This window comes from Microtus oregoni, unplaced genomic scaffold (genome assembly GCF_018167655.1).
Source record: "Microtus oregoni isolate MIOR12 unplaced genomic scaffold, Mior012 000016F_ref0000370, whole genome shotgun sequence".
NCBI classification, from domain to species: Eukaryota; Metazoa; Chordata; class Mammalia; order Rodentia; family Cricetidae; genus Microtus; species Microtus oregoni.
This window is the reverse complement of record NW_024543075.1, coordinates 34,440,478-34,464,577: the sequence shown is the minus strand read 5'-3', so window position 1 is coordinate 34,464,577 and position 24,100 is coordinate 34,440,478. Positions and strand designations below refer to the sequence as shown.

General features: G+C 48.9%; 1 protein-coding gene across 5 annotated transcripts in view; it reads left to right on the top strand.

Moving 5' to 3' along the window:
* The window catches only part of Ampd3 (adenosine monophosphate deaminase 3), a 50,211-nt gene extending 28,054 nt beyond the window's left edge, over positions 1–22,157 (top strand). For all 5 annotated transcript variants that reach the window (XM_041666507.1, XM_041666511.1, XM_041666509.1 and 2 more), the window contains exons 6-15: positions 56–185; positions 8,508–8,702; positions 10,422–10,553; positions 11,257–11,420; positions 11,930–12,056; positions 13,058–13,221; positions 14,179–14,299; positions 16,131–16,304; positions 19,601–19,711; positions 20,562–22,157. In XM_041666507.1, the coding sequence (XP_041522441.1) occupies positions 56–185; positions 8,508–8,702; positions 10,422–10,553; positions 11,257–11,420; positions 11,930–12,056; positions 13,058–13,221; positions 14,179–14,299; positions 16,131–16,304; positions 19,601–19,711; positions 20,562–20,738 (1,495 nt within the window). In that variant the 3' untranslated portion in view covers positions 20,739–22,157. The remainder of the gene's footprint in view (positions 1–55; positions 186–8,507; positions 8,703–10,421; positions 10,554–11,256; positions 11,421–11,929; positions 12,057–13,057; positions 13,222–14,178; positions 14,300–16,130; positions 16,305–19,600; positions 19,712–20,561) is intronic.
* The last annotated feature ends 1,943 nt before the right edge of the window (positions 22,158–24,100 follow it).

The window sequence follows — 24,100 nt, the reverse complement described above, 5'->3', positions numbered from 1 at the left end:
AACTGATGTTTGATATGACTTCTTACTGTGGTCTCTATCTCTCACTGACTTGCAGGAAAACCTATTGTCACCGGCGACTGAACTTTCTGGAATCCAAGTTCAGCCTTCATGAGATGTTAAACGAGATGTCAGAGTTCAAGGAACTGAAGAGTAACCCCCACAGAGACTTCTATAATGTGAGAAAGGTACGTCAAGGCCAGTATTCGAGCCACTCGCCTGGCCCTACACTGGGTCCAGGGAATGATGCCCTGAGTCTGTTTACGGCTGGAGCGGGGTGAGCGTCAGGTCTCCTGTCTTCTTGGTCAGGTTCAGCCTTCTAGCTCAGAGAAGCCTGGTGTGATAAGATGCTCAAATGTAGGAGGAAGACTGGTGAACGGCATCCTCAGACACCACGGTACCATGCTATATCTGTGTGTGCCTCCGTTGATGCAAGTCTCTTCCTGCAGCATCAGGACAGTCTGCTAATGGTCTGAACAGTTAAGCACTGGCAGTTTTGGGGTAGCAAATGGATTAGAGTCATCATGGAGGAGAAGCTGTTAAGACTTCTTTGGACTTAGGAGGTGGAGGGTTTATATCCTCTGGAGTCAGGACCTTTAAAGTGAAGTCAGGACCTTTAAAGTGAATCACTGAGATGCTCCTGTCTCTGCCCCTCTTCTACCCATGGAATAGCCAAGATCTCTGGCACCTTCTGCCTTCTGCAGGAGTGCAACAAAGACAGGTGTGTGTGTCTAGAGCTTCTCCACTTTCTTCCAGGTAGGTAGGACACAGTGAGGCTCAGGATCATGCTGTTGTTAAAAATTTCCAGAGACAAGGGCTGTGATGGGGCAGGGAGCAGCTTTCAAGGAAAGGCCAGAACTAAGCAGGGAAGGGTTGTGATGTGGGGAATGCGTGGCATTCCCCCAGAGGGAGCAGCACCTGCAGAAGAAAGGAAGGAGAGAGAGGGCAAGCAGGTGGGGCTGGAACTTAGGTGTCAGCCAGGAGGGGAAGGGAGGCTACAGGGCCCTGGGAGGGTTCTGAACCTTGGAACCCCATGGGGTATTTTAAGAATGCCAGAAGTCTCAGACTGGACAAGGAGACTTCAGAAGTGAGAGTAAGGCACGTGGGTTAGGAAGACATCTCTAAGTATGCCTGGATAGAAGCGAAAGGTCATGGCTAGACCTAGACTTGATAGCCACTGTCTGTTCCTTCTCTGAGAACCTTGGGTGTTCAGTCAGGTGGTGCCTCAGTTACTGTAGGAACTCAGCACATCCTGGCGGTCCAGTGAAACATCTTGCTGAGTCCTGCCCTGCGCAGGCGTGGGAGCTCTGGGCCTGTCTCCCCATGCTTGGGGCCAGGCTGGCCTAGCTGGCTGTGCTTCTGATACGGTTCTGTGGCCATCCCTGCACTGCCTGGACTATCCCTGGGCTGCTCCTTGGTCATGGCGTGGGAGAGAGTCTCAGTGTGGGACTGTGTGGAGACTGCAGAGATGATTCCTTTTTTTTTTTTTTACAATATTTACACCTATTTTATCTTTATCATAACTAAGGAAAACTATAACTATAACTAACTATACTTCAACTCCATCCAGAAAGATACAACACTACCTAATCAAACAAGAAATAAGCAACTTTCAAACTCTAGAAATGACAGAGACATCTCGCTGCCTGGACAGTCACCCAAAGTTTCTCTGTACCGTTGGGGCGTCCATCTTCGGCCTACAGGCCCATAGTATCCAGAGACATTTCCATGAAGCAGGAAATTTCAAAGTCAGTTCAGTCACTATCTGTTGTGTCCTGCAGAATGTCTCACAGACTCTTTCATGAATCAGGAACCCTGAAAGATCATCTCACCTTTAGGCAAGTTCAGTAGTCCTCTCTCTGCAGGTTCTCTATGTCCAGTTTGTGCAGTAGTCCAGGCTAGAGCAGTTTCTTGCCCAAATGGCTATCAAACTCCATAAGGATCCTCTTCGATGCCCATCTTCTTCTTGAAGTAGATTGGTGTTTCCAGGAGCAGACATGTCTCATTGTCATGAAAAACCCTAAGTTATTAAAACATTAAATGTCCTATTCTATAGTCTTTGATAGATATGAAGAATGTCTATCTAAAATATATCTATGTACATCTAGAAAATCTAACTAACATAACTACAGGCTTGATTATTATTAATGATTATCCATTAACAACCTATATACATTACATTTTTACATGAACTACACCATCACAATACCCTAATCAATATCAGAAATATATATATATATATATATATATACATTTAACAAAATTGACCTTAAATTTATATCAACAAAGCAAAACTTACACCAATGTAAATTATCCATATCTATATCATATCCCCCTTTAAATGTAAAAGAACATTTATAAGCAATATTTGAGAACATGGACGCAGTTTTTTTCTCTCCAAACTGTTTCCTGTTGAATGGGGGTGCTGTTAATCAGATCTTTTATGGTATAACCTGTGTGCTAGATTCATCTCAGTTGCCAGTTGAGCAAAGTAATTTTTTGAGGGTGTTCACAGCAACCTTTCAGGAGGGCGTGGTCTATCATACCATATTGGGATAGAAGCAATCCACAGGGTCTCGTCCTCTGTGAAAACAAAAGAAGAAACTCCTTTCCAAAGCATCATCAATGTCCTTAGATCCAAATTTTAAAGTCAAGGTATTTTCAAAATATCTATCTTGGATTAGTTCAGCAGTATTTATAAACAAATATCTTTTAGCAGCTGTTGTTCTTTCCTCAGCATTCAAGCAATTCAAAGAGAGCATAATAGCATACAGTATCAAAATTCTCTGTTTTTTTTCCATCTTTGTACAGCTTTATTTTAACCTCTATTTCATTTATTTTACTTTTATTTTGAAACAGGTTTTCTGTATATCTTTGTCCTAGAATATCTCTGTAGACCAGGCTGTCCTTGAACTATCAGAGATCCGTCTGTCTCTGCCTCCCAGGTATTGGGATTAAAGGCGTGTGCTACCACACCTTGAAGTCTCAGAGGTCAATCTCCCTCTGCCTTCAAAGTGTTGGGATTAAAGGTGTGTTCTACCACACCCAACTACTCTCTTTCTTCCTTTTTTTTTGTTTTTTACTTTAAGAACTTTAACTTTTAGCATGCATATATTTTTAACACAGTGTAAATCATTTAAAGGTTTTTTTTTGTTTTGTTTTTGAATCTCTCTTTACTGTATCTCTCTCTCTTCTTCTGACCACATGAGCCTTTAAATTACTGAGCAATATGGGTAGGATTAAAGCCGTGGCTTTGCTGGCTAGATCCAGCCCATTCCTTAGTTTTCCAGCCTCACAGCGGAGGTACCGGCTGTAACCATTTTTATTGCCACAACTCTGTGGCATTTCAAGGTCCCTACCAGCAAGCAAGCTGCAGCACTGCGCTCAGAAACCACACTCAAACACTCTGTAGTCGGATTGCCTGCCTCAAAGAGTCAGAGTTTGCCCTGGCCGGACAGACCAGAACGCCAGCATTTTAAAACAACACAACTTTTTCCTGCTATGGCTGAAAACAAACAAGCATTCAGTCAGCTTTTAGCAACACTATTTAAGTGTTTCGTGGCAGGACCTCTTAAAGAGCTGCAGGGTTTTGCAGCTAAAGCTGAATCAGAAAGCCTCTCTTAGATGAGAGTGCTTACTTGCCTCTAGCAGGCAGAGCAGACCCGAGAAATTGCTGCTACCAAGAAAACATGCTTTACTCTATTCTTTCCCAAGTTTTCTCAGGCTTTACGTGGAGTTCAGTCATCTACGTTGGGCGCCATTCTGTTGAAGGAGCTGCGGGTTGCATTCCTGCCGCCCTGCTCCCTGCTGCCTGGCTAGCTTATACCCTGAAATAACAACACACAAACTGTATTCATTTAAATACTGCCTGGCCCATTTCTATTAATGTGTGTAGCACTGAGGTGTGCTTACTGGGAAGATTCTAGCCTATGTCCATCCTGGGTTGGAGCTTCATCACGTCTGCCCTGCAGAGATGATTCTTGGCATTCCCTGGCAGTCTGGGGTTGATGCCTACTCTATAGCACAATGGTCTGGTCTTGGGTACCTTGGCTGGTTCATAAACATGAGTCCAGAGCTGCTGAATTAGGCTGTGCTTGTTCCTCCACAGTTGGAGAGCCGACCTGCTGGGTACTGGATGCTCTATTTCCTCTTCAAATCCTGTGTTCTGGGGGCAAGACTGGGAGCTTAAAATCCACAGTGGCTGGAAGGGGCATCCCATTTCTGTGGTGGCTGTCATGTCCAGGGCCAGGCTCTGAAGGCAGAACCTGGGGCATGGCATGTGTCTGTGTGGGTGGCAGAATGAGTTAGGACAACTGTGAGCCCCAAGCAGAAGGACCCTGTAACTGAGACATGTGTTTTCTTCCCAGCACTTAGAAAGAAGGAAGGGCTAGGTTTGCTACTTGCAAGTTGGGCATTGGATGCAAGTGGACATTGTCCACTTTGGTCAAATGTCACATCAGGGACACCATAGGTTTCATCTGAGCTAAGCCTGACAGTGGGGATTGGCTCCTTGGGGTGTTCAAGCTTAGAGAAAGAATAGTATTATTGATTACTCATGTCTGCATGGTGTGGGAATGGCCAGCGTTAGCTCAGGTCCCAAATATCAACCAGTCTTGCACTGAGATGTTACTGTTTGTGGGAACCAGGATCTCATGTGACAGGGTATTCATCTCATGTGACAGGGTATTCATCTCATGTGACAGTATTTATATATCATGTATGACAGAGTATTCATCTCATGACAGTATTCATCTCATGTGACAGTATTCATGTATTCATGTATGACAGAGTATTCATCTCATGTGACAGTATTCATATATCATGTATGAAAGAGTATTCATCTCATGTGACAGGGTATTCATCTCATGTGACAGTATTTATATATCATGTATGACAGAGTATTCATCTCGTGACAGTATTCATCTCATGTGACAGTATTCATGTATTCATGCATGACAGAGTATTCATCTCATGTGACAGGGTATTAATCTCATGTGACAATATTCATCTCATGTGACAGTATTCATGTGTTCATGTATGACAGAGCATTCATCTCATGTGACAGTACTCATGTAGGTTTTTCTGGTGAACGGAAGACACTGATCTCCAGTGAAGACCTTTTGGACTTATTCCTAAAAGCGTCACTTTTGAGATTCTAAAGTTTGGACTGGGTGACTTCTAGATGGTCCAGCTGTTTTCATTCTAGGTCCACGACAGGCAATGTGTATGACCAGGAGGCTGGAGGACACAGCTAGAATGTGTGGAGTCACGCTGAGATAGGCAGAGTCAGGCTGTGCGGCACCGAGTGAAGCCAGGCTCATCTTGTCTGGTCTCATCTCTGAAGCCGAGAGCCTCAGTCCTGCTCTGTGTCATGTTTTGGGCTTCACAGCTTTGAGTTGTTTCTGTCTTTCTTGGAGGAGTGTCAGAAACTGATGTCAGGAAGGACCCTGTTGAGTGAGCGATGTGTCCAACACCATGGCTGGCTGAGATAATGTACACAGAGTCCAATAGATCAAATGTCTGGCTTGGCATGACTTACAGATGAACAACCAGCTGTGGACAGCATTCCCTGGCTCGAGGTCAGTGCCTCCTCACCCCAGCCTTGGCAGAGAGCCCAGTCAGCAACAGCTATAGGGTTCAGGCTGGTGTACGGGAACACCTCTCTTAGTTTTCCTGGGCTCATGCAAGGTGACCCAGCATGCCCACTGAGACTTAATCAGCTCTTCCTGGAGCCTGCCTGGTAGGTGGAACATACCAGAAAGAGAAGGAATAGAGGTGACAGGGAGATGGATCCAGTTGATGTTGGGAGCGCCCTTGTCTTAGGGTTTCCATTGCCGTGAAGAGAAACCGTGACCATGGCAACTCTTACAAAGGAAAACGTTTAAGTGGGTGGCTTAGAGTTTCAGTCCATCATCATGATGGTGGGACATGGCGGTGTGCGGCCAGACACGATGCTGGAGAAGAAGCTGAGAGTTCTACATCTTTGGTCCGCAGGCAGTAAGAAGTAAACTGAGACATTGGGCAAGGCTTGGGCAATATGAGACCTCAAAGCCCACACACTTCCTCCAACAAGGCCACACCTACTCCAGCAAAGCCACTTCTCCTATAGTGCCACTCTCTCTAAGCTTATGGGGACCAATTACATTCAAACTACCACAGCCCTCACCCTAAGATTAGTGATAGTGTTTTTAAAATGTCAGCTCTAGCTTGTATGTGTGTGTGTGTGAGGTTGGCATAGTGGATAGTAGACAAGAGAAGAAGTTGCCGGGACCTGGGAAGAGGTCATTCTGGACCCAGGAGGGAGAGGTCTTATGACAGTGAGGTTGGAGCACATCTGTCTGCAGGGGAGAACTGATGGGATTGGCTGGTACTGGGACAAGGGACCGCGAAGACTGTGTATGCCCCATGTTTTCATGGTGAACATCTGGGTTCAGGATGTGCCATTTCTCAGACACTGAGACCCAGGAGATGGCCATGTTTGGACTGTGGTCGGAGACAGGGAGTACAGTGTTGGGGATACATTACATTTGAACTGTCTTTGAGTTCCTCAAATAGAGATGTCAGATAGGCAATCAGTTAGTTCTGGAACTTTCAACTGATGGTCCACATCTGAGAGTTGTTGAGTAAAGAGAAAAGTTAAAGGCACAGGTGGGGCCTAGAGATGACTCAGTGGTTGCAGTTTTGGGTGTCCTGGCAGAGGACTGAAGTCCAGTTCCCAGCATTTATGGTAGGCAGCTGCATGTGATTTCATCTCCAGGGGAGCCAATGCCCTCTTCAGCACCCCCCACCCCTCCCAGGCCTCCTCCCCTCTCTCAGGAGCCCCCTCCTCCCAGGCCTTCTCCTCTTCCTCTTCCTCTTCCTCTTTCTCTCTCTCTCTCTCTCTCTCTCTCTCTCTCTCTCTCTCTCTCTCTCTCACACACACACACACACACACACACACACACAGACAACGCACACACACACACACTCAAACACAATCACATACACATAAATAAAAGTCTCTAAAGGCACAAGTGGCATGGGTCTGGGGTGAGGATGCGCTGTCCCAGGAGCCCAAGAGAAAGAGGCCAGAGGTGAAGAGACAACTTGGTGCTGCAGTTTAGCATGCTATGGAAGACCCGGAACACTGTCGAGAGCCCACTGGGCTCCTTGCTGACACCTCCTGCAAGGGATCTGTCTCCACTGAGTTCAAGAGGAGCCACGCTCCAGGTTCTTGCCTGTTCCAGTGAGTTGGAATTAGCCCTGAATTCTGAGTCCACACGTGGGCTTAGAGTGAGGACATTAATTGCTGTATGGGGCTTGGAATTCCTGGGTTTGGGGTGAGATAGAATTAACCGAGAAAGGTGGGGTGGCCACCCTCTTACCTCTATTGGGGAGATTGTTTTGGGAACTCCCAGAGAAGTCAGTGGGAAGAGTGGGGTTTCAATAGTTACATGAAACCCCTGGAACTGATGGTACCGTGGGTTCACCCATTCATTCATCCACCCATGACTCACCTGATACTTTGGCCCAATCCTTGGGGTGGGTGCCACAGACCTGGATGCAGTACACCTGGTCCCCGTCCTTGAGGAACTCCCAGGTAGACAGACACATGTAAGAAGGGTCAGGAGGATGTGCTCACGGGTGTGGATGACTGGACCAAGTGCCCAGGCTGGGCAAGGGAGAGACTGGATTAGCTATGCCCAGGGGGCTTCCAGGTGGAGGAGGCAGAAGGAAACAGATCAGCCTGGTGGGAAGGAAGACGACCTGCCAGGCTGAGGAAAGGCATGGGCCATGTGACCCAGCATAGAGCAGCTTGGTGCCCGAGAAGTCATAAGTGGCTCCCCACACGTGATGGGGGCAGGAAGGGGAGAATTATGGTGCATGCAGCCTTGATTTCAGGTTAAAGTTTTGGGTTACCTGGAGCATACGGGGAAAAAAATAATGAACTAAAACAAAAATATCATAATGCTGTTTGGAGGTAAGCTGGGTGGAGGGGCTGCAGGGAAGGGGGCTAACTCTGAGGCCTGGAGGAGAAGCAGGAAGGGGGATGGCGGGTACAGGCTCCACCACCCACGTAGTGCTAAGACTCTGTGCTCCACATCGAGGGCTGTGGTTCTTTGGTAACTAGAGTATAGGAGGAAGGGTTGATTGTCTTTTGGTCCCGGCCACCCAGCTTCCAAATAATCACACAGTATTATTTGCAATACTGTTTGGCCAATAGCTTAAGCGTATTTCTGGCTAATTCATATCCTAAACTAACACATCTCTATTAATCTGTGAATTGCCACATGGCAGTGACTTACTGGGTAATATTGCCAACATCTATCTCAGGTGGAAGATTCATGGTTTCTCTCTGACTCCTTTCTCCCGGCATTCAGCCTAGCTTTCCCTGCCTTACCTAAGTTCTGCCTTGCTATAGGTCCAAAGCAGTTTCTTTATTCATTAATGGTAATCACGGCACACAGAGGGGACTCCCACATCACTAGGGGAGGGGACCCGGCTCACTGGCCAGCGGGGATATGTTCCAGGTGGACACGCACATTCACGCGGCAGCCTGCATGAACCAGAAGCACTTGCTGCGCTTCATCAAGCACACGTACCAGACAGAGCCGGACAGAACCGTGGCCGAGAAGCTAGGTCGGAAGATTACCCTGCGGCAGGTGTTCGACAGCCTGCACATGGACCCCTACGACCTCACCGTGGACTCGCTGGACGTCCATGCGGTGAGTGAGCTTCTGCCCTGGCACCTCCGTCAGGGAGTGCTCCGCCCACAGAAGCCACCATAGCTGTGCTTGGCAGCGGGTGGCTGGGGGGATCATCTTTCTCTGCTTGCGGTAGAGGCCGTGGAAGGAATCTGGTGTTATTGAATAACAGGGCTGGGAACAAATGTGTGTCAAAGGAAGACTATGCAGCATGAAGTCAGATGGTCCCAAGGCTAATCCCACTTAGGAGTCATGTGTCTTTAGGTGACTCATTTAAACTTTTATTTTCTTGTCTATAAAACGATGACTGTGGGGCTGGAGAGCCAGAAGCTAAGAGCTCTTGCAGAAGAGGGGTTCAGTTCCCAGAACCCACAGTCAATAGCTCACTAGCGCCTATAACTACAGTTCCAGGGACCCCAGCGCCCTCTTCTGGCTTTTACAGGCTCTGCATGCATTTGGAACACATCCAGCCAAACAGGCACACACAGAGAAGTAAAAAAATATTTTAAAAAGATTTATAAAGTGATGACTATCACGCAACTTTTAGTTTTCAAAACTGTTAGAGTGTTGAATGGTGGCGTGGTTGCTGTGGAAACTGCATCGTGGTTCTTTAAGATGCAGAATCCACTACTGTTGACTCCTCCTCGTACACTTGAAGGCATTGAAAACTGGGATGTCAACAGACACTTGCAGACTGGGGTTCATAGCAGCATGACCTTCAACAGTCAGAGAGTAACACAGTATTCACAGACAACGCAAACATAACAGATACACACAGGAAATACTGCAGACCTAAAAAGGCACAGTAAGAACTTTATTCTTTCTTTTTCTGATCCCATTTTTCTGTGGTGTATGTATGTTTTTGCAAGCGTGCGTGCGTGCGTGCGTGCGTGCGTGTGTGTGTGTGTGTGTGTAAAGGCCTGAGGTCAATCTGGGAGTCACCCAGGATTGCTCTCCCACAATATTAATTGAGGCGGGGTCTCTCGATCAAACTTAGAGCTCACTGCTATGGTTGGTCTTAGTCAGTCTCTTTGGGGATCCCCTCTCTCTGCCTTCTGAAGCTGGAATTACAGGCAGGGCCATGACAGCCACCCAGCATTCACGTGGGTTTCTGGATATCTGAACTCTGATCCATAGTGTGTGCAGTAAGCACACCAATTGCTGAGCCGTTTTCCCCGACGCTAAACTCGTTATTTTTTTTTTTTAATTTTTCGAGATAGGGTTTCTCCATAGCTTTTTGGTTCCTGTTCTGGAACTAGCTCTTGTGGACCAGGCTGGCCTCGAACTCATAGAGATCTGCCTGCCTCTGCCTCCCGAGTGCTGGGATTAAAGGCGTGCACCACCACCACCTGGATAAACTCGTAATTTTTGATTGTTCAGTGGTCTTGAACCCTCTGCTCTGTGTGGCAATTGTGTTCATCAGACTCCACCATCATCCTGTCCAAATAGTCCTATGTTGACTGCGGGGACATGACCCTGGCATTCAGGAAATTACAGCGAGCTGGGCATGGTGATTCAGACATGATCCTAGCCCTTTGGAGGATGAGGCAGAAGGATTGCAAGTTTGACGCTACCTTGTACTACAAAGTGTGAGATTCTGTCTCAAAGAAAGGGAGGGAGAGAGAGGGAAACAGAGATGGGGATGACAACATTTCCAGTGTGGCTGTCTTGTAATGGCCTGGAGAAACATGGTAGCTGCAGAGAAACGTGGTGGGGCTGACTGGTGTCTCCTGCTCATAGGGCCGGCAGACTTTCCACCGCTTTGACAAGTTCAACTCCAAGTACAACCCCGTGGGAGCCAGTGAACTTCGGGACCTGTATTTGAAGACTGAAAACTTCCTGGGAGGAGAGTACTTTGCTCGGATGGTCAAGGTGAGTGACCCCTTAGTCCCTCCAGATGCCTGATGTCAACTGCCTTCAAAAAGTAGGGGCAAAAGCCAGGCGATGGTGGCGCACGCCTTTAATCCCAGCACTCGGGAGGCAGAGGCAGGTGGATCTCTGTGAGTTCGAGACCAGCCTGGTCTACAGAGCTAGTTCCAGGACAGGCTCCAAAGCCACAGGGAAACCCTGTCTCGAAAAACAAAACAAAACAAACAAAAAAAAAAAACAAAAAAAAAGTAGGGGCAGGCATGACCTCTGTCCCTTCCTCTCCATGAAGACCCTTGTACCACCCAGCACTGGCCCCTGCTGGTCTCCTACTCTCAAGCATGGGAAGGTGTGTGGGTCAATGACAGGGAAGGGGAGAGGAAGGAAGAGCTTATAGTATCCTGGTGCCACCCCTGTCTGCTTGCAGCCTGAACTCGGCTGGTCGCAGGCTGGCTCCAAGTGGAGACACAGCCGCTGCTCAGCCTGGTTCTACAGCCAGGCCCGTTTCTACAGCATGCCTGTGTTGAACCCTGGCCTCCCTCCCAGGAGAAGCCTTGGCTGGGGAGTCGGTGCTTACATGGCAACACCAGAGATTTAGATCAGCCTTCCCACCTACGAGCAAGGAGCCAAAGGATCCCAGGGCCCACTTGGAGATTGCGGTCTCCCATAGAGCTGGGATCTCTTTGGCTGACTCAGTTCTTGGTACCAGGAGGTGGCCCGGGAGCTGGAGGACAGCAAGTACCAGTACTCAGAACCGCGACTCTCCATCTACGGCCGAAGTCCCCAGGAGTGGCACAGCCTGGCCCGCTGGTTCATCCAGCACAAGGTCTACTCCCCTAACATGCGCTGGATCATCCAGGTGCCCCGGATCTAGTAAGTACGGTGCCCTTGTCTGCCCTGGGTTCTCTGGGGACCGCAGCCTGTATCCATGACTCCTGTGCTATTGAGGGGTGGGGAGAAGTGGTCGTGTTTGGCTCTCAGCACACGCCGTTCTTGCTTTTGAAGAATATGCGGCAAGGCCTTGGTGGGGACTTCTTCCTGCCTTCTCATTGAAGACTTGGGTGAGCCTGGGGCACAGCATGACCGGCAGAGTCCTGCATTGCTGACCTCTCCCTGTCACTCAGAGTGCCTCTCTTGTCCCCAGCTGGGCCGGGCGTGGGCTTTAGAGCAGCCGAGGGCAGAGTCTGCTTGAGGACTCATTCATCCGATCTCACCCAGCTTGAAGCCCAGCGCTTCACTCTGGGGGTGGCCTCTGACTTGGTGGGCACAGAAGATGCGGAGTTTGCAGGACACTCTCCGCACTGGGTGTTTGCTCTGCTGAGAAAGTGACCGGGCCCACCCAGCAGATCAAGTCCTAACGAGCGAGCCTTTGATTTCCCCAGTGACATATTTAGGTCAAAGAAACTACTGCCAAACTTTGGGAAGATGCTGGAGAATATCTTCCTGCCCCTTTTCAAGGCTACCATCGACCCCCAAGATAACCGGGAGCTTCACCTCTTCCTCAAATACGTAAGTTCTGGGGCCTCTCGTGAGCTCAGTGTGCAAGAAGGGGGCACACCTGCTCCACAGGGCCCCGGTTGGTCTTCCTCCTCCCTCCTACTCTGCTTCCCTCCCAGCTTCTAGACCCCAGTCCTGGGCTGCCAGCTCCAAGAAGCTGTCTAAAGGACGGAGTGGAGAGGAGGCTGCTTCTCAGGGTAGCAGTTGCTGGTAATGCTGGGCAAGGTTGTATCTGTCCACAGTGGAGAGGGGCGGCCATGGGCAGGAATCCCCAGTAGAGAAGGACGACCATGGACAGGAATCCTCAGCTCAGCCTGGAGATTAGAGATACTTGCTAGAAAGGATTTCCCAGGTCCTTCCCAACAGAGCAGAGATGCCTCTTGGGCCACTGCTGTGTCAGGCATCCAGCTGGTGCCTTACCCGACAAGCCCAAAGGAATCCTCTCCCTATAGCCCAAATCCAGCCCTGGAGTCTATATGGGCCCAGAACCCGCTCATCCCACTTGGGCGGTTTCCTAAATCACTTCAGTTCCGGCTTGCTCAATAATAAAACGAGGCCATAGTCACCCCCTTCCCTGCCCCCCGCACAGTGACACTTGAGTGCTAGCTCGCTGGTGAGCTGGAAGGCCAGGAGGGCTTGAGGGATGAGAGTGGGTGCACAGACTATCATGGAGGTTCCCTTCCCACCCCAGACTGTCACTGCTGCTGTTGGCAGTGGCTCCCGTTTCCTGCAGCACCTGCCTCTTCAGCATGGCAAAGAGAAAACTTGGCAGCTCAGACTCACCCTCATCCGGCCCAGCCTCAGGTTTTTCATTGTCTCTACTGCCACACCAGGGCTGGGCATTCTCCAGGCTGGAGCCCTACGGGACACACTGAGGGGCTGCACCCCATCTCTGTACCTTTGAGGGCTAAGGATCCCCAACAGAAGTGTGAGCTCCTTAGCCCCGCCTGGAGCTGGCCGAGTCCTGATGATCCTACCCTGGCTCAATGTCACTGTCGTTACTTCCCACACAGGTGACAGGGTTTGACAGTGTGGACGATGAGTCCAAGCACAGTGACCACATGTTCTCAGAAAAGAGTCCCAGTCCAGACCTCTGGACCAGCGAGCAGAACCCACCCTACAGCTACTACCTGTATTACATGTATGCCAACATCATGGTACTGAACAACCTTCGCAGGTGGGTGAGGTGGCTCTGGAATGAGCCCGTGTTCCACACGAGTGATCCGTGGGTCTGCGTTCACTTCTGCCAACACGCACACCCAAACAGCTACTTAAATTTATCACAGCTGCTCACACATGCGGGCATGCGCATGAGGAGGCTCACGCCAGTACAGATATGAATCCTGTGTGCAGAGATGATTTGCACGCATGTGTTCATATATACATATTCACCAGCACACATCTCTATGTGGCCTTGTAGATCCTTGGAACATGCCGACACATATGCATGCTTGTTTACTGCCGTTCAGCCATCTGCACACATGCATTTGTGCTTTGCAAAAACGTAACTGCATGTGATTGGCAGAGTCCAGGCACAGGAGAGATGGGGGTGAAGCATGTTCAGTCGACATAAGCCCAGGGGACACAGGACACAGCCACACTCCCTTCTCTACAAGTCTGATATTCCTTTACCTTCCTTTGGGAGCATGGCTTCTCTCTGGCTAGCACGGAGTCAACCTAAGTTTGTGGTGTGGAGGTTTGGAATAGGGTTGAGGGAAGAGCATGGCACCAGGGTGGAGGGGGCCTAGCTGAGCTCCGAGAGACAGGCTTTCCGGGTGTGGCTTTGTCACTGACTTGCTCAATGTCTTCCACACACATCACCCTCTGGGCTTTTGCTCATTTCTATGGCAAAGAGTTTGGACTTGGTTTCTCATGGTGGATGGAGGCCACCGTCCTGGAAAGCAGGGAAGGGAGGAAGGGTGAAGGAAGGCAGGGCCTCTCTCTATTGCTATTCCTCTGCCCTGGAAGTCATGTCTCTCAGCTTCTGCGTCATAGGAGGGGCAGTTTCTAGGCTACACTGGGTTAGCTGTGCTGACCATGCCATGGGGATGTTCCCCCTGGAGTGTGTCCCAAGCTGAGGGTGTGGGCAAGGTAAACCAGGGGCATGTCCTGACCTGGAGCCTCCCTTCCACAGGGAACGAGGCCTGAGCACGTTCCTGTTCCGGCCTCACTGTGGGGAAGCAGGCTCCATCACCCACCTAGTGTCCGCCTTCCTGACTGCAGACAACATTTCCCATGGGTTGCTCCTCAAGAAGGTAGGTGGACCACTCCCCGAGGCCATGCTGGGTGTGCTGGGTTCCATTTCCTCCCCAATCCCAGAATGGTGGTCAGTGGTGCTGGAGGCCGTAGCTTCTGGAGGGCTGGGCTACCTGCAGTCTTCTTAGGTTCACTGACAATTTTTACTTGTTTTCATATATTTTGATTATTTTTTCCCCTCTAACTTCTCCCTACCTCCCTTCACAGCTTCTCTCTCTCTCTCTCTCTCTCTCCCCTTTCTCCCTCCTTTCCTCGTTCTCTTCCTCAACAACAAACAAAACATATTAATGCAGGAAAGACAACAAACAAAAACAACCAGATTCAGCAGAGCTGTGGTTTAATCACATGCCTTTAATCCCAGCATTTGGGAGACGGGGCAGGTGGATCTCTGTGAGTTCGGGCATAGCCTGGTCTACAGAGTGAGTTCTTGGACAGCCAGAACTGTTACACAGTGTAACCCTATCTTGAAAAAAGAAAAAAAAAAGAAGTTGGGTTCACTTTTAATCATAAAATAACCAAAATCATGATTTAAGATTTTTTAAAGAAGTAAACGGAAATTGCCTCCTTCCTTTATAGAAGCAGCGCCAGCTATTCAGTATTTCCAGCCCCCTCTTCTTTCCTTTTTAAAGACTAATTTTTTAAAATTGTGTTTATACATGTGTGTCTGTGTGTGGGTCCGTGCATGAGTGAGCGCAGGGGCCTGCAGAGGCTGTCCTGTCCCTTGGACAGGAATTAAGGTTATTGTGAATTGCCCCCAACGTAACTCAGGTCCTCTCCAAGAGCACTGCCTGCTCTGAGCCGTCTCCCCCAGCCACCTTCCTCTATAGCAGAATTTTAACGCAATGTTAAGCACAGAATTGGGATTCCTCCGCACTGACTAACAGCCCTTGCTCTGCGCTGCAATATTCCTAGGCCCCTCATTCTAGAGGTTTTGGACAAAGGATTCACATGAGGTCCGTAGCTGACTCAGATTGTCCCCAGTGGTGGCCACAGCAGCCATTTAGCTTCTGCTTTATGCAGGTGATGTCACTGAATCTGGGTACTCAGCTCTGCTACGTCCCCTTGCTATGGTCCTGACGTCCTCTCTCTGGTCACACGTGTAAGGGACCTATACACATGTAAAGGACCTACAGCAGGGAACTATAGCACAAAACCTGCCTCCTCCCTTCAGGTTAGGTCTCCGAGGGGCTAGAGTGTGTACAGCCCTCTGCTGGTCACTTCCTCACTGCCCTGTTCAAATACCTAACAGGAAGCATCTTAAAGGGGGAGGGGCCTAGCTTGGCTCACACTTTGAAGAATACAGCCCATCATGGCAGGGATGCAATGATATTCCGGTTATGTTGTATCTGAAGTCCGGAAGTGGAAGATGGGTGGGGAGTGGGTCCTAGCTATTAGAAAACTTCAAGTTTTATAATAAAAACCAGTGACCCACCTACGCTGCAAGGCTCTATTTTCTAAAGGTTACACAACCTTCTAAAACAGTGCCACCAGCTGGTGACCCAATACTCAAATGCACAAACCTATGAAGGATATTTTATATCCAAACCAATGAAAGTCTGAACTTGAATGTTTCTCACACATATGGGGGTTCTTGTGGCCTGCCCACCCTGTGCAGAGAGTAAGATGTGGCCTCTCAAGCCAGAAGTGGGTATTGCAAACAGTGGGCAAGACTCCCTGCATGTCACAGCAATGAGAGGAGTGCAGGCAGCAGAGGCGGGTGGGCCTGGACATAGCCGCTTTCGCAGTCCAGACACTCTCAGCCTCTGGTTTCCATCGGCATTGGCCAGTCCTCTGGCACATGTCTCATGAGTGTTCGCTGTTCTCTTGCAGAGTCCTGTACTGCAGTATCTCTACTACCTGGCTCAGATCCCTATTGCCATGTCTCCTCTCAGTAACAACAGCCTGTTTCTGGAATATTCCAAGAACCCGCTTCGGGAATTCCTGCACAAGGGACTGCATGTCTCGCTCTCCACTGATGACCCTATGCAGTTCCACTACACCAAGGTGAGGATGTGGGGGTTCAGGGGTGCTCCACAGCTACCGGTCCTGGGGCTCCCCAGCCTGCCACTGTGAGGATATGGGGGTTCAGGGGTGCTCCGCGGCCATCAGTCCTGGGGCTCCCCAGCCTGCCACTGTGAGGATGTGGGGGAGTTTGGTGGTGATCCACAGCCATCGGTCCTGGGGCTCCCCAGCCTGCCACTGTGAGGATGTGGGGAGTTCAGGGGTGGTCAACAGCCACCGGTCCTGGGGCTCCCCAGCCTGCCACTGTGAGGATGTGAGCCCAAACCCCAATTCTGTTTGGGGGTAATGTGGCTTGGTGGAGTCAAGGGGTGAGTCCATGGTGAGGGGAGTCTTTGCCTTTCTCTCCATTACACCTTTTTTTTTTTTGATGTAGCACTGTGATCTTGATAGAGTTATTAGAACACTCCATATTGTCTTCCTTTCTATTTGTGCAGTGGGCAGAAAACACCGTCTTCCCTAAGCTAACGGAGTCTAATAGCCTAATACACCACACATCCAAAAATTGAGGCAAAAGTTTTTAAGATTAATAGTATTTGTCCCTTTTGGGAGAGAACAAGTTTCACTGTATAGCCATGACTGGCTAGAACCTAGAACTCGATGTGTAGACCAGGTGGCCTTGAAATCACAGAGATCTTCCTGCTTTTGCCCATGCTCTGGAATGCTGGGATTGAAGGCCTGTGCCACCACATCTGGCTTTGCCAGCAGTATCTTCATGATTGTGCTTTGGGTCTCTGGGAGGAGACAAGGGAAGGATGATGTCACGCATGGGTAACATCCACGAGAGTTCCCAGAGCATTCTACTGGTGCTGACAAGATCAACCACCAATTAGCAGGCAATAGAAGCTGCAGAGCCCTGGGCCCTTGGTACCCAGAATGGAAACCTTCAGGGGGCTTCCTCCCATCTTTATTGTGTCTGTTGCTCTTTATGGTATGAGAAAGTAGGAATGCTTTTAAAAATATTTACAAACTTATTTAAAAACAGTAATATACTACTCTGGTTTCTCTTCTGAGTGTAAAAATCTTTCACCTTTAAAAAATAGTACTGTGTCGGTTTGCTGCCAGTAATCCAGCACTGGGGGGGCTGAGGCAGTGGACCCAGAGTTGGGGGCCAGTCTGGGCTACAGATGAAACCTTGCATCAAAACAAAACAAAAACAACCAAGAAACCAAAACCAACGATGATGACAATAACACACACACACACACACACACACACACACACACACACACCTCCATCCATCCCAAAATAGTAATGGAATCATTAAATATTGTATAAATAGCAAAAAAAAAAGTTAAGAAAATATTTCCCAAAACAGCAATCCCAAGAGGAGTGGTGTTGTTCTGCAGTTTGCTTTAATGTCTAACTTAATAGGAGACAGCTGGGTTCCCATCTCTGCATGCATTCAGTTTCCTGAAAAGTGGATGAAAGCAATCCTGCCTCGCAACAGCTACACAGTTGGCAAAAGAAGTTGGCAAAAGGTCTCTGAATCCCAGAGGCCTTTGTCAGTGCAGTTTAAGACCCTCAGCTGGAGGCAATGGGTGGGAAAGAAAGGGCTGGTGATGGATGGCAGACAGTTCCTGGTCAGAGCAGGGCCATGGCTAAGCCCAGCCTCTTGGGACTGCAGCATCTCCCCATGTGGGGGGAGCCTTTCTTGTTCATATTTAATGTTACATTTTACTCATTTTAACTTTTTTTTTGGACATTTTAATGAAAATAGTGTGTTAAATAAAAAGCAGAGCTAGTCAGGCGCAGTGGTGCACGCCTTTAATCCCAGCACTCAGGAGGCAGAGGCAGACAGATCTCTGAGCTCCAGGCCAGCCTGGTCTACAGAGTTCCAGGACAGCTGGGACTGTGACAGAGAAACCCTGCCTCCAAAGACAAAACAAAACAAAAACAAAGTAAAGCAAAAAGCAGGCACTAAAAGTGTGCCTGATTTAGCGGAGGGACGGGGCCTGGAGAGACGGCTCAGCAATTACCAAGCGCTGGTGCTCTTCCTGGGGACCAGGGTTTAATGCCCAGCACCCACATGGCAGCTCAAGACTAGCTCCAGCTCCAGGGGATTTGACACCCTCACAGACACACGGACAAGACACCAATGCACATAACATAAAATGAATAATTGAACATGTGCCGGACTACAGGGGCTCTGAGCTTTTGAGGCAGGCCGCTGGCCTTGTGTGTGAGCTCCAGCAGAAGGCTCAACAGCTCAACTCAGGCTCGACCTGGATTACAACAACTCAGCTCCAGTTGGATGTATGAGGCCCCGGAATGGAGCTACTGATCACACTGCACCAGTTAATCCCACTGTACAAATTAATCCCACTGCACCAGTTAATCCCACTGCACAGTTAATCCCACTGCACCAGTTAATCACACTGCACCAGTTAATCACAACCACAACAGTTAATCCCATTGCACCAGTTAATCACACTGCACCAGTTAATCACACTGCACCAGTTAATCCCACTGCACCAGTTAATCACAACCACAACAGTTAATCCCATTGCACCAGTTAATCACACTGCACCAGTTAATCCCACTGCACCAGTTAATCCCACTGCACCAGTTAATCACACTGCACCAGTTAATCCCACTGCACCAGTTAATCCCACTGCACCAGTTAATCCCACTGCACCAGTTAATCACAACCACAACAGTTAATCCCACTGCACCAGTTAATCCCATTGCACCAGTTAATCACACTGCACCAGTTAATCCCACTGCACCAGTTAATCACACTGCACCAGTTAATCCTACTGCACAGTTAATCCCACTGTACCAGTTAATCCCACTGCACCAGTTAATCCCACTGCACCAGTTAATCCCACTGCAACAGTTAATCACACTGCAACAGTTAATCACAACCACAACAGTTATCACACTACAACAGTTAACTGGTTGAACTGCTTGACCAGCTGTTGACAGTTAGGGTTCCCTCTGCTCACTTCTGTTTCTCTGTCAAAGCCTTCATCACTTATGGTCAATCTCAGAGGCTGCTGCTTTGGGTCGCACTTACAGATCCTTGTTTTGTTAGTTGGCATGAATGTTCCTTCACTTACCTAAGGAGTCTCCCTTTTATAAGGACTCTCACAGAAGAGCAGGACCCAGCTTTCTGACCTGCTAGGCCCTCAGTGCTTCCTTAATTTATCTCATGTGGTGACCCGCAGCTGCACACAGATGGGTGCGAGCCAGTAGAGGAAAGCCACGGGAGAGCGCTTTTTGTGTCCAAGGCTGCAGTGCTGTCTCACCTAACCCGTGTGCTCTGGGGCGGGGTCTAGGAAGCACTCATGGAGGAGTATGCCATCGCAGCCCAAGTGTGGAAGCTGAGCACATGCGACCTGTGTGAGATCGCCAGGAACAGCGTGCTGCAGAGCGGCCTCTCGCATCAGGTGAGTGTGATTGGCTGGCCCGTCCTTTCCCCCTCCATAAATGAGTACAGAGACCTCTGTGCACGGGGTACCTTCTAGGCACTGGGATAGGTGACAAGCTGAACAAGCCAAGTCTCAGAAGCCCTGACATTCAGGCTCCAGGAGAAACCTCAGGGGCCATCATGGCTGCCCCTCATCTACCTCAGACCTGCCCTCAGCCAGGCCTTCCCTGGCCGCCCTCCTCATTCCCCTTATTTTTCGCCATAGCATGCCACACTGCAGACACTGTGCCATGCATTTTCTTATGTGTTTTTCCGTTTCCCTTTTGAATGGAAGTTGAGAGCAGAGGCTTATTCCACGTTAAGTCCCCAGGCCCTAAAATAGTCCTGGCAAGAGCAGGCACACACGAGATTCGGCACTTCAGTATGGCTCCCTTAAGAACCAGATGTGGAACCAACACTGAGAACCTGGGCGTCTGCTCAGGGGATGTCAGCTGAACAGGAAGAGGGCTCTTACGGGGTCTTGGGAGATGACAGTTAAATGTCTAAGTGCCGTGTGAGTTGTTCTGGGATCCAGCCACTCCAGGAACACAGAACTGTCTGCCCACGTTACCTCTCAGGAGGGATTCCTCTTCTGCTTTCCACCCAGCATGGGCCTATGAGTTCTGTAATTCTCTCTCACAACAAAGGAGAGGAAGACCAAGTGGTCGGGATCATGACCCGGAGGTCTGGGGAGATTTGGAGTCCCACGGGAGGAAGATGTCCCCACTGAGGATCAGCTTCAGGGGCACTAGTTGTGTTGGGGTTCGTGTCAAAGCTGTCTGTGCGGATACAGGAATGAATCTGGTCTCACTTCTCTCTTTGGCCCACAGGAAAAACAGAAGTTTTTGGGACAGAACTATTACAAAGAAGGACCAGAGGGCAACGATATCCGAAAGACGAACGTGGCGCAGATCCGGATGGCCTTCCGCTACGAGACCCTGTGCAATGAGCTCAGCTTCCTGTCCGACGCCATGAAATCGGAGGAGATCACAGCCCTGACCAAATAGGCGCGGTGCACCACACACGCTCTCGCCTTTCGGTTTCAAGTCTGCTGGGGCTAATGGTGGCCAGGATCTCACTAGGGCTTTCGTCTGTGTCGAGGCTGCCTCTGAAGAAATCTCAAATCCTGATTTGGTTGCACTTTATAAACATGCCTATTCTGTTAGCATTTCTGAGCCAGACGCTGGCCACCTCCCGGGGGCGGGGGAGCGGGAGCCGGCACTTGTGTATACTTGTTCCTCGTTTTCCACGTCTCTCGTGTGATTGCAGTGTGTATATGGTTGGGCCCGAATGTCAAGTGACTTAGGCCGGTGTGGTATCCGCCATGCTCCTCTCAGCATCTGATTGGCTGGCTGCCTTACACCCCCTTCAAAGTTCCCTTTCATAAAGGGGCTACCTTGAGAAAAAATGAGGGTCTCCCGTTGATGATTTGTGCAGTTTTTTAAAATGGGGTTCATCATGTTTAGCACCCCGTTCCTTTCTCGTCAGGAAGCCTAGTGCACCCACTGATGCCGTCACTCCTGTTGTGTTAGTTCCCTCAGCTAGGACTCAGCAAGTCACCGCAAACCGAGCTCTGTGAAGCCATCCCATGGACCACTTCAGGGCTGGGGAAGATACAGCACGAGGTTCTGGGGCTGTTCACGCCATAGTTGCCTTTTAATGAAGGCCTCCGAAAAGCAGAGGACCAGAGGACCTCTGTTCCTTTTGATTCTAATATCCTATATTTGCGACTGCTACCACCTTCCCCCGGGAGTCAGAGCGGGGCAGTCAAACACTCTTAAGGACACACAGGGCCCTGATTGAGTCTTTTCCCTACTCTTCCTTTAGGCCTCACAAATGTTAGATTTTTTTAAAAAGTTACTTTAATATGGTGCATTTTATTTGAGAGCACAGATTTCTTCAGAAGCTATCATGGTCCCAGGGACCAGGTAGAAAAGTTTTTAATGTCAGTGTGGAGTTACACTTTGTCAGACCGCTCCTCTCTGTTACTAGTGCCTAGAACACAGTAGGTGCTCAATAAATGCATATGAAAGAATTAAACGACTTCCTCTTTTGGCATCTGTATGTGCAGAATACTCAACAATGTTCAGACTTTCCTAGCTATTCACAAGGCAGAAGTCCTTCTGGATCATTGTTAAATGAACCCAATTTTCCCTGGAAGATGTGTATTTGATTCTATCTCACCCTGTGACTGTCATTCTTCAGTGGCCACATAACCTATGGAGCCCTGTCATCCTTCTAGGCAAACCTCCTATCTTACATGGCTCACTAGGAAACTGAATGAAAGCCTGTCGACATCAGAGGGACTGTTTTTGAAAAGCCTCCATTTGTATACATTTGCCTAAACATAGTAAGTATTGTACCATTTTTTTCATTGTACCGATTACTTTTTTAAAAAAAAAACCTACAAATAAAGTCTCTTAGGACTATGACTCAGTGGAGCAAATATTTACTGCTTTAAGATGGGGTAGAGTGAAAAGCTGTGAGAAGTGGGGGGCATTCACGAGGAAAACTCTGAGCTTGCTGGCTTCTGCCCACCCCACGGCAGCAGGGCAGCACCTCGAGCTTTTCCCTGGTGCTGTCTTAGTCTGCTTGCCAGCATGTGCTGAGTCTTACATGTCCTGAAAGCTGCCGGGCTTCTTTTTCTCTAACACTATGTTTTATTACATTCTGTATTTCACTGACCCTCTTGGGGGTAGGGACGAATCCCTGCTTTTGCTTGCTTTACTTTGGAAGCAAAGGCAAGAGTAATGGAGCCAGGTTTCTAAGGGACAGATCCCATGCAATGCTCTCTGGCCAATTCCTAAGGGCAGATGGTGGCCTTATATCCTACTTAAGCCGTGCTGCTGAAAAGCGCCCTGCTTGGTCAATCTGCTCGCTTTGTCTGGAACGAAAGCAGGTTTGAGAGCGAGTCTAGCTCACCCAGTAGCTACTGCTTGCTGAGGGGTGGGCTCTTTCTCTGGGTCTAAACACAAACGGAGGTGACTGGTTGTGATGCACTTACTGTCCTATGCCTGCACCGTGACTGGAATGCCAACAAGAGGGACACAGCAAACAGCCACTGGGCTTCTGTGCTCTCACCTATAACGGACATTCTGTAGAAGACGATGAAGAGCTAAGCCTACAGAGTGGCATATTTATCAAAGTAGATTTGAGGAGGCTTTTGATACCAGTGTGCTCTTCTTCAAGTATGGTTGACGGGCCCCAGCGAACTCACCTATAAGCGGCCACCTCCTTCTGTCTTCCCTCTTGGGCACTGAGGCTTAAGGCACTTCTATAGTGATATTTTGTCTGTGCTTTAACAAATAAAGCTTGCTTGAAGATCAGAGGGTGGAGCCAGCCAGTAGTTAACCACCGAGGCCAGGCACACACCTTTGATGCCAGGGCTTGGGAGGCACATGCCTTTAACCCCAGCACTAGGAGGGTGGAGACAGGATCTTGGGGACACCCTTTCAGGCTGAGGAGCTGGCGAGGTAAGAAGTGGCTGTGGCTTGCTCCTTTGTCTTTTGGCATTTACCCCTATATCTGACTCCGGGTTTCTATTAAGCCAATCAGAATTCGCGCTACACACTTCTCTAATGACATCCTTTTACATGGAGAACACAACTGCCCTCTCTTCTGTCTAATGGGTAGGAGGGCAGAAGGGCAAGTGGAGTCGTGTCACTGTTTATACTGCCATTGTGTTGCCCCTCATCAACGTGGGTGCTGAGCTGACAAAGTAAGCTTCAGTTGAGAGACACCCCCAAAGCAAGGAAACTCCCAACACTTGCAAATGCAAATTATTTGGATTATCTTTTAATGAACCCAACTTCCCAGTGTTAAAAATCAGGGAACCAAAAGGTTTCCAAGCAGCCTTATTACCCAGAAATATATTAATACAAGGAAATCATCTCAAAACATAGCACACAACACAATTCCCAGAGCACAATATAAAAGTCTTCTAATAAATATAGATATTTAGTATATAAGAATTTGAAATTGCACATCGTATCAGTTTCTCTCAAGAATAAAGGAGGTTCTGCTGCCCTTGGCCTTTACATCAGTACACAGTCAAACTCTTTTCTGAAACCCAGTGTCTACGGCGTCCAGGGTTACTGAGTGAGCATAGCACTGACGGTCCAAATTACAAAAATTCCCCAGAGCAGGAGGCAGTTCACACACCTCGGAAGGCACACAGCTCCTTACGATGGTAAATGCATTTAAGTACTCCTCATTTTAAGACAAAGCTGTACAGAGTAGAAAAGTGTGTATTTACCATGAGACAAAGCTACCACTTTTATGATCAGACACTGCAGCAGGCAGGCCCACCTGCCATCCATCTGAAGAGAGATGGAATTCTGCTCATCTACCCCGTGAGGCAAGCCGAGAC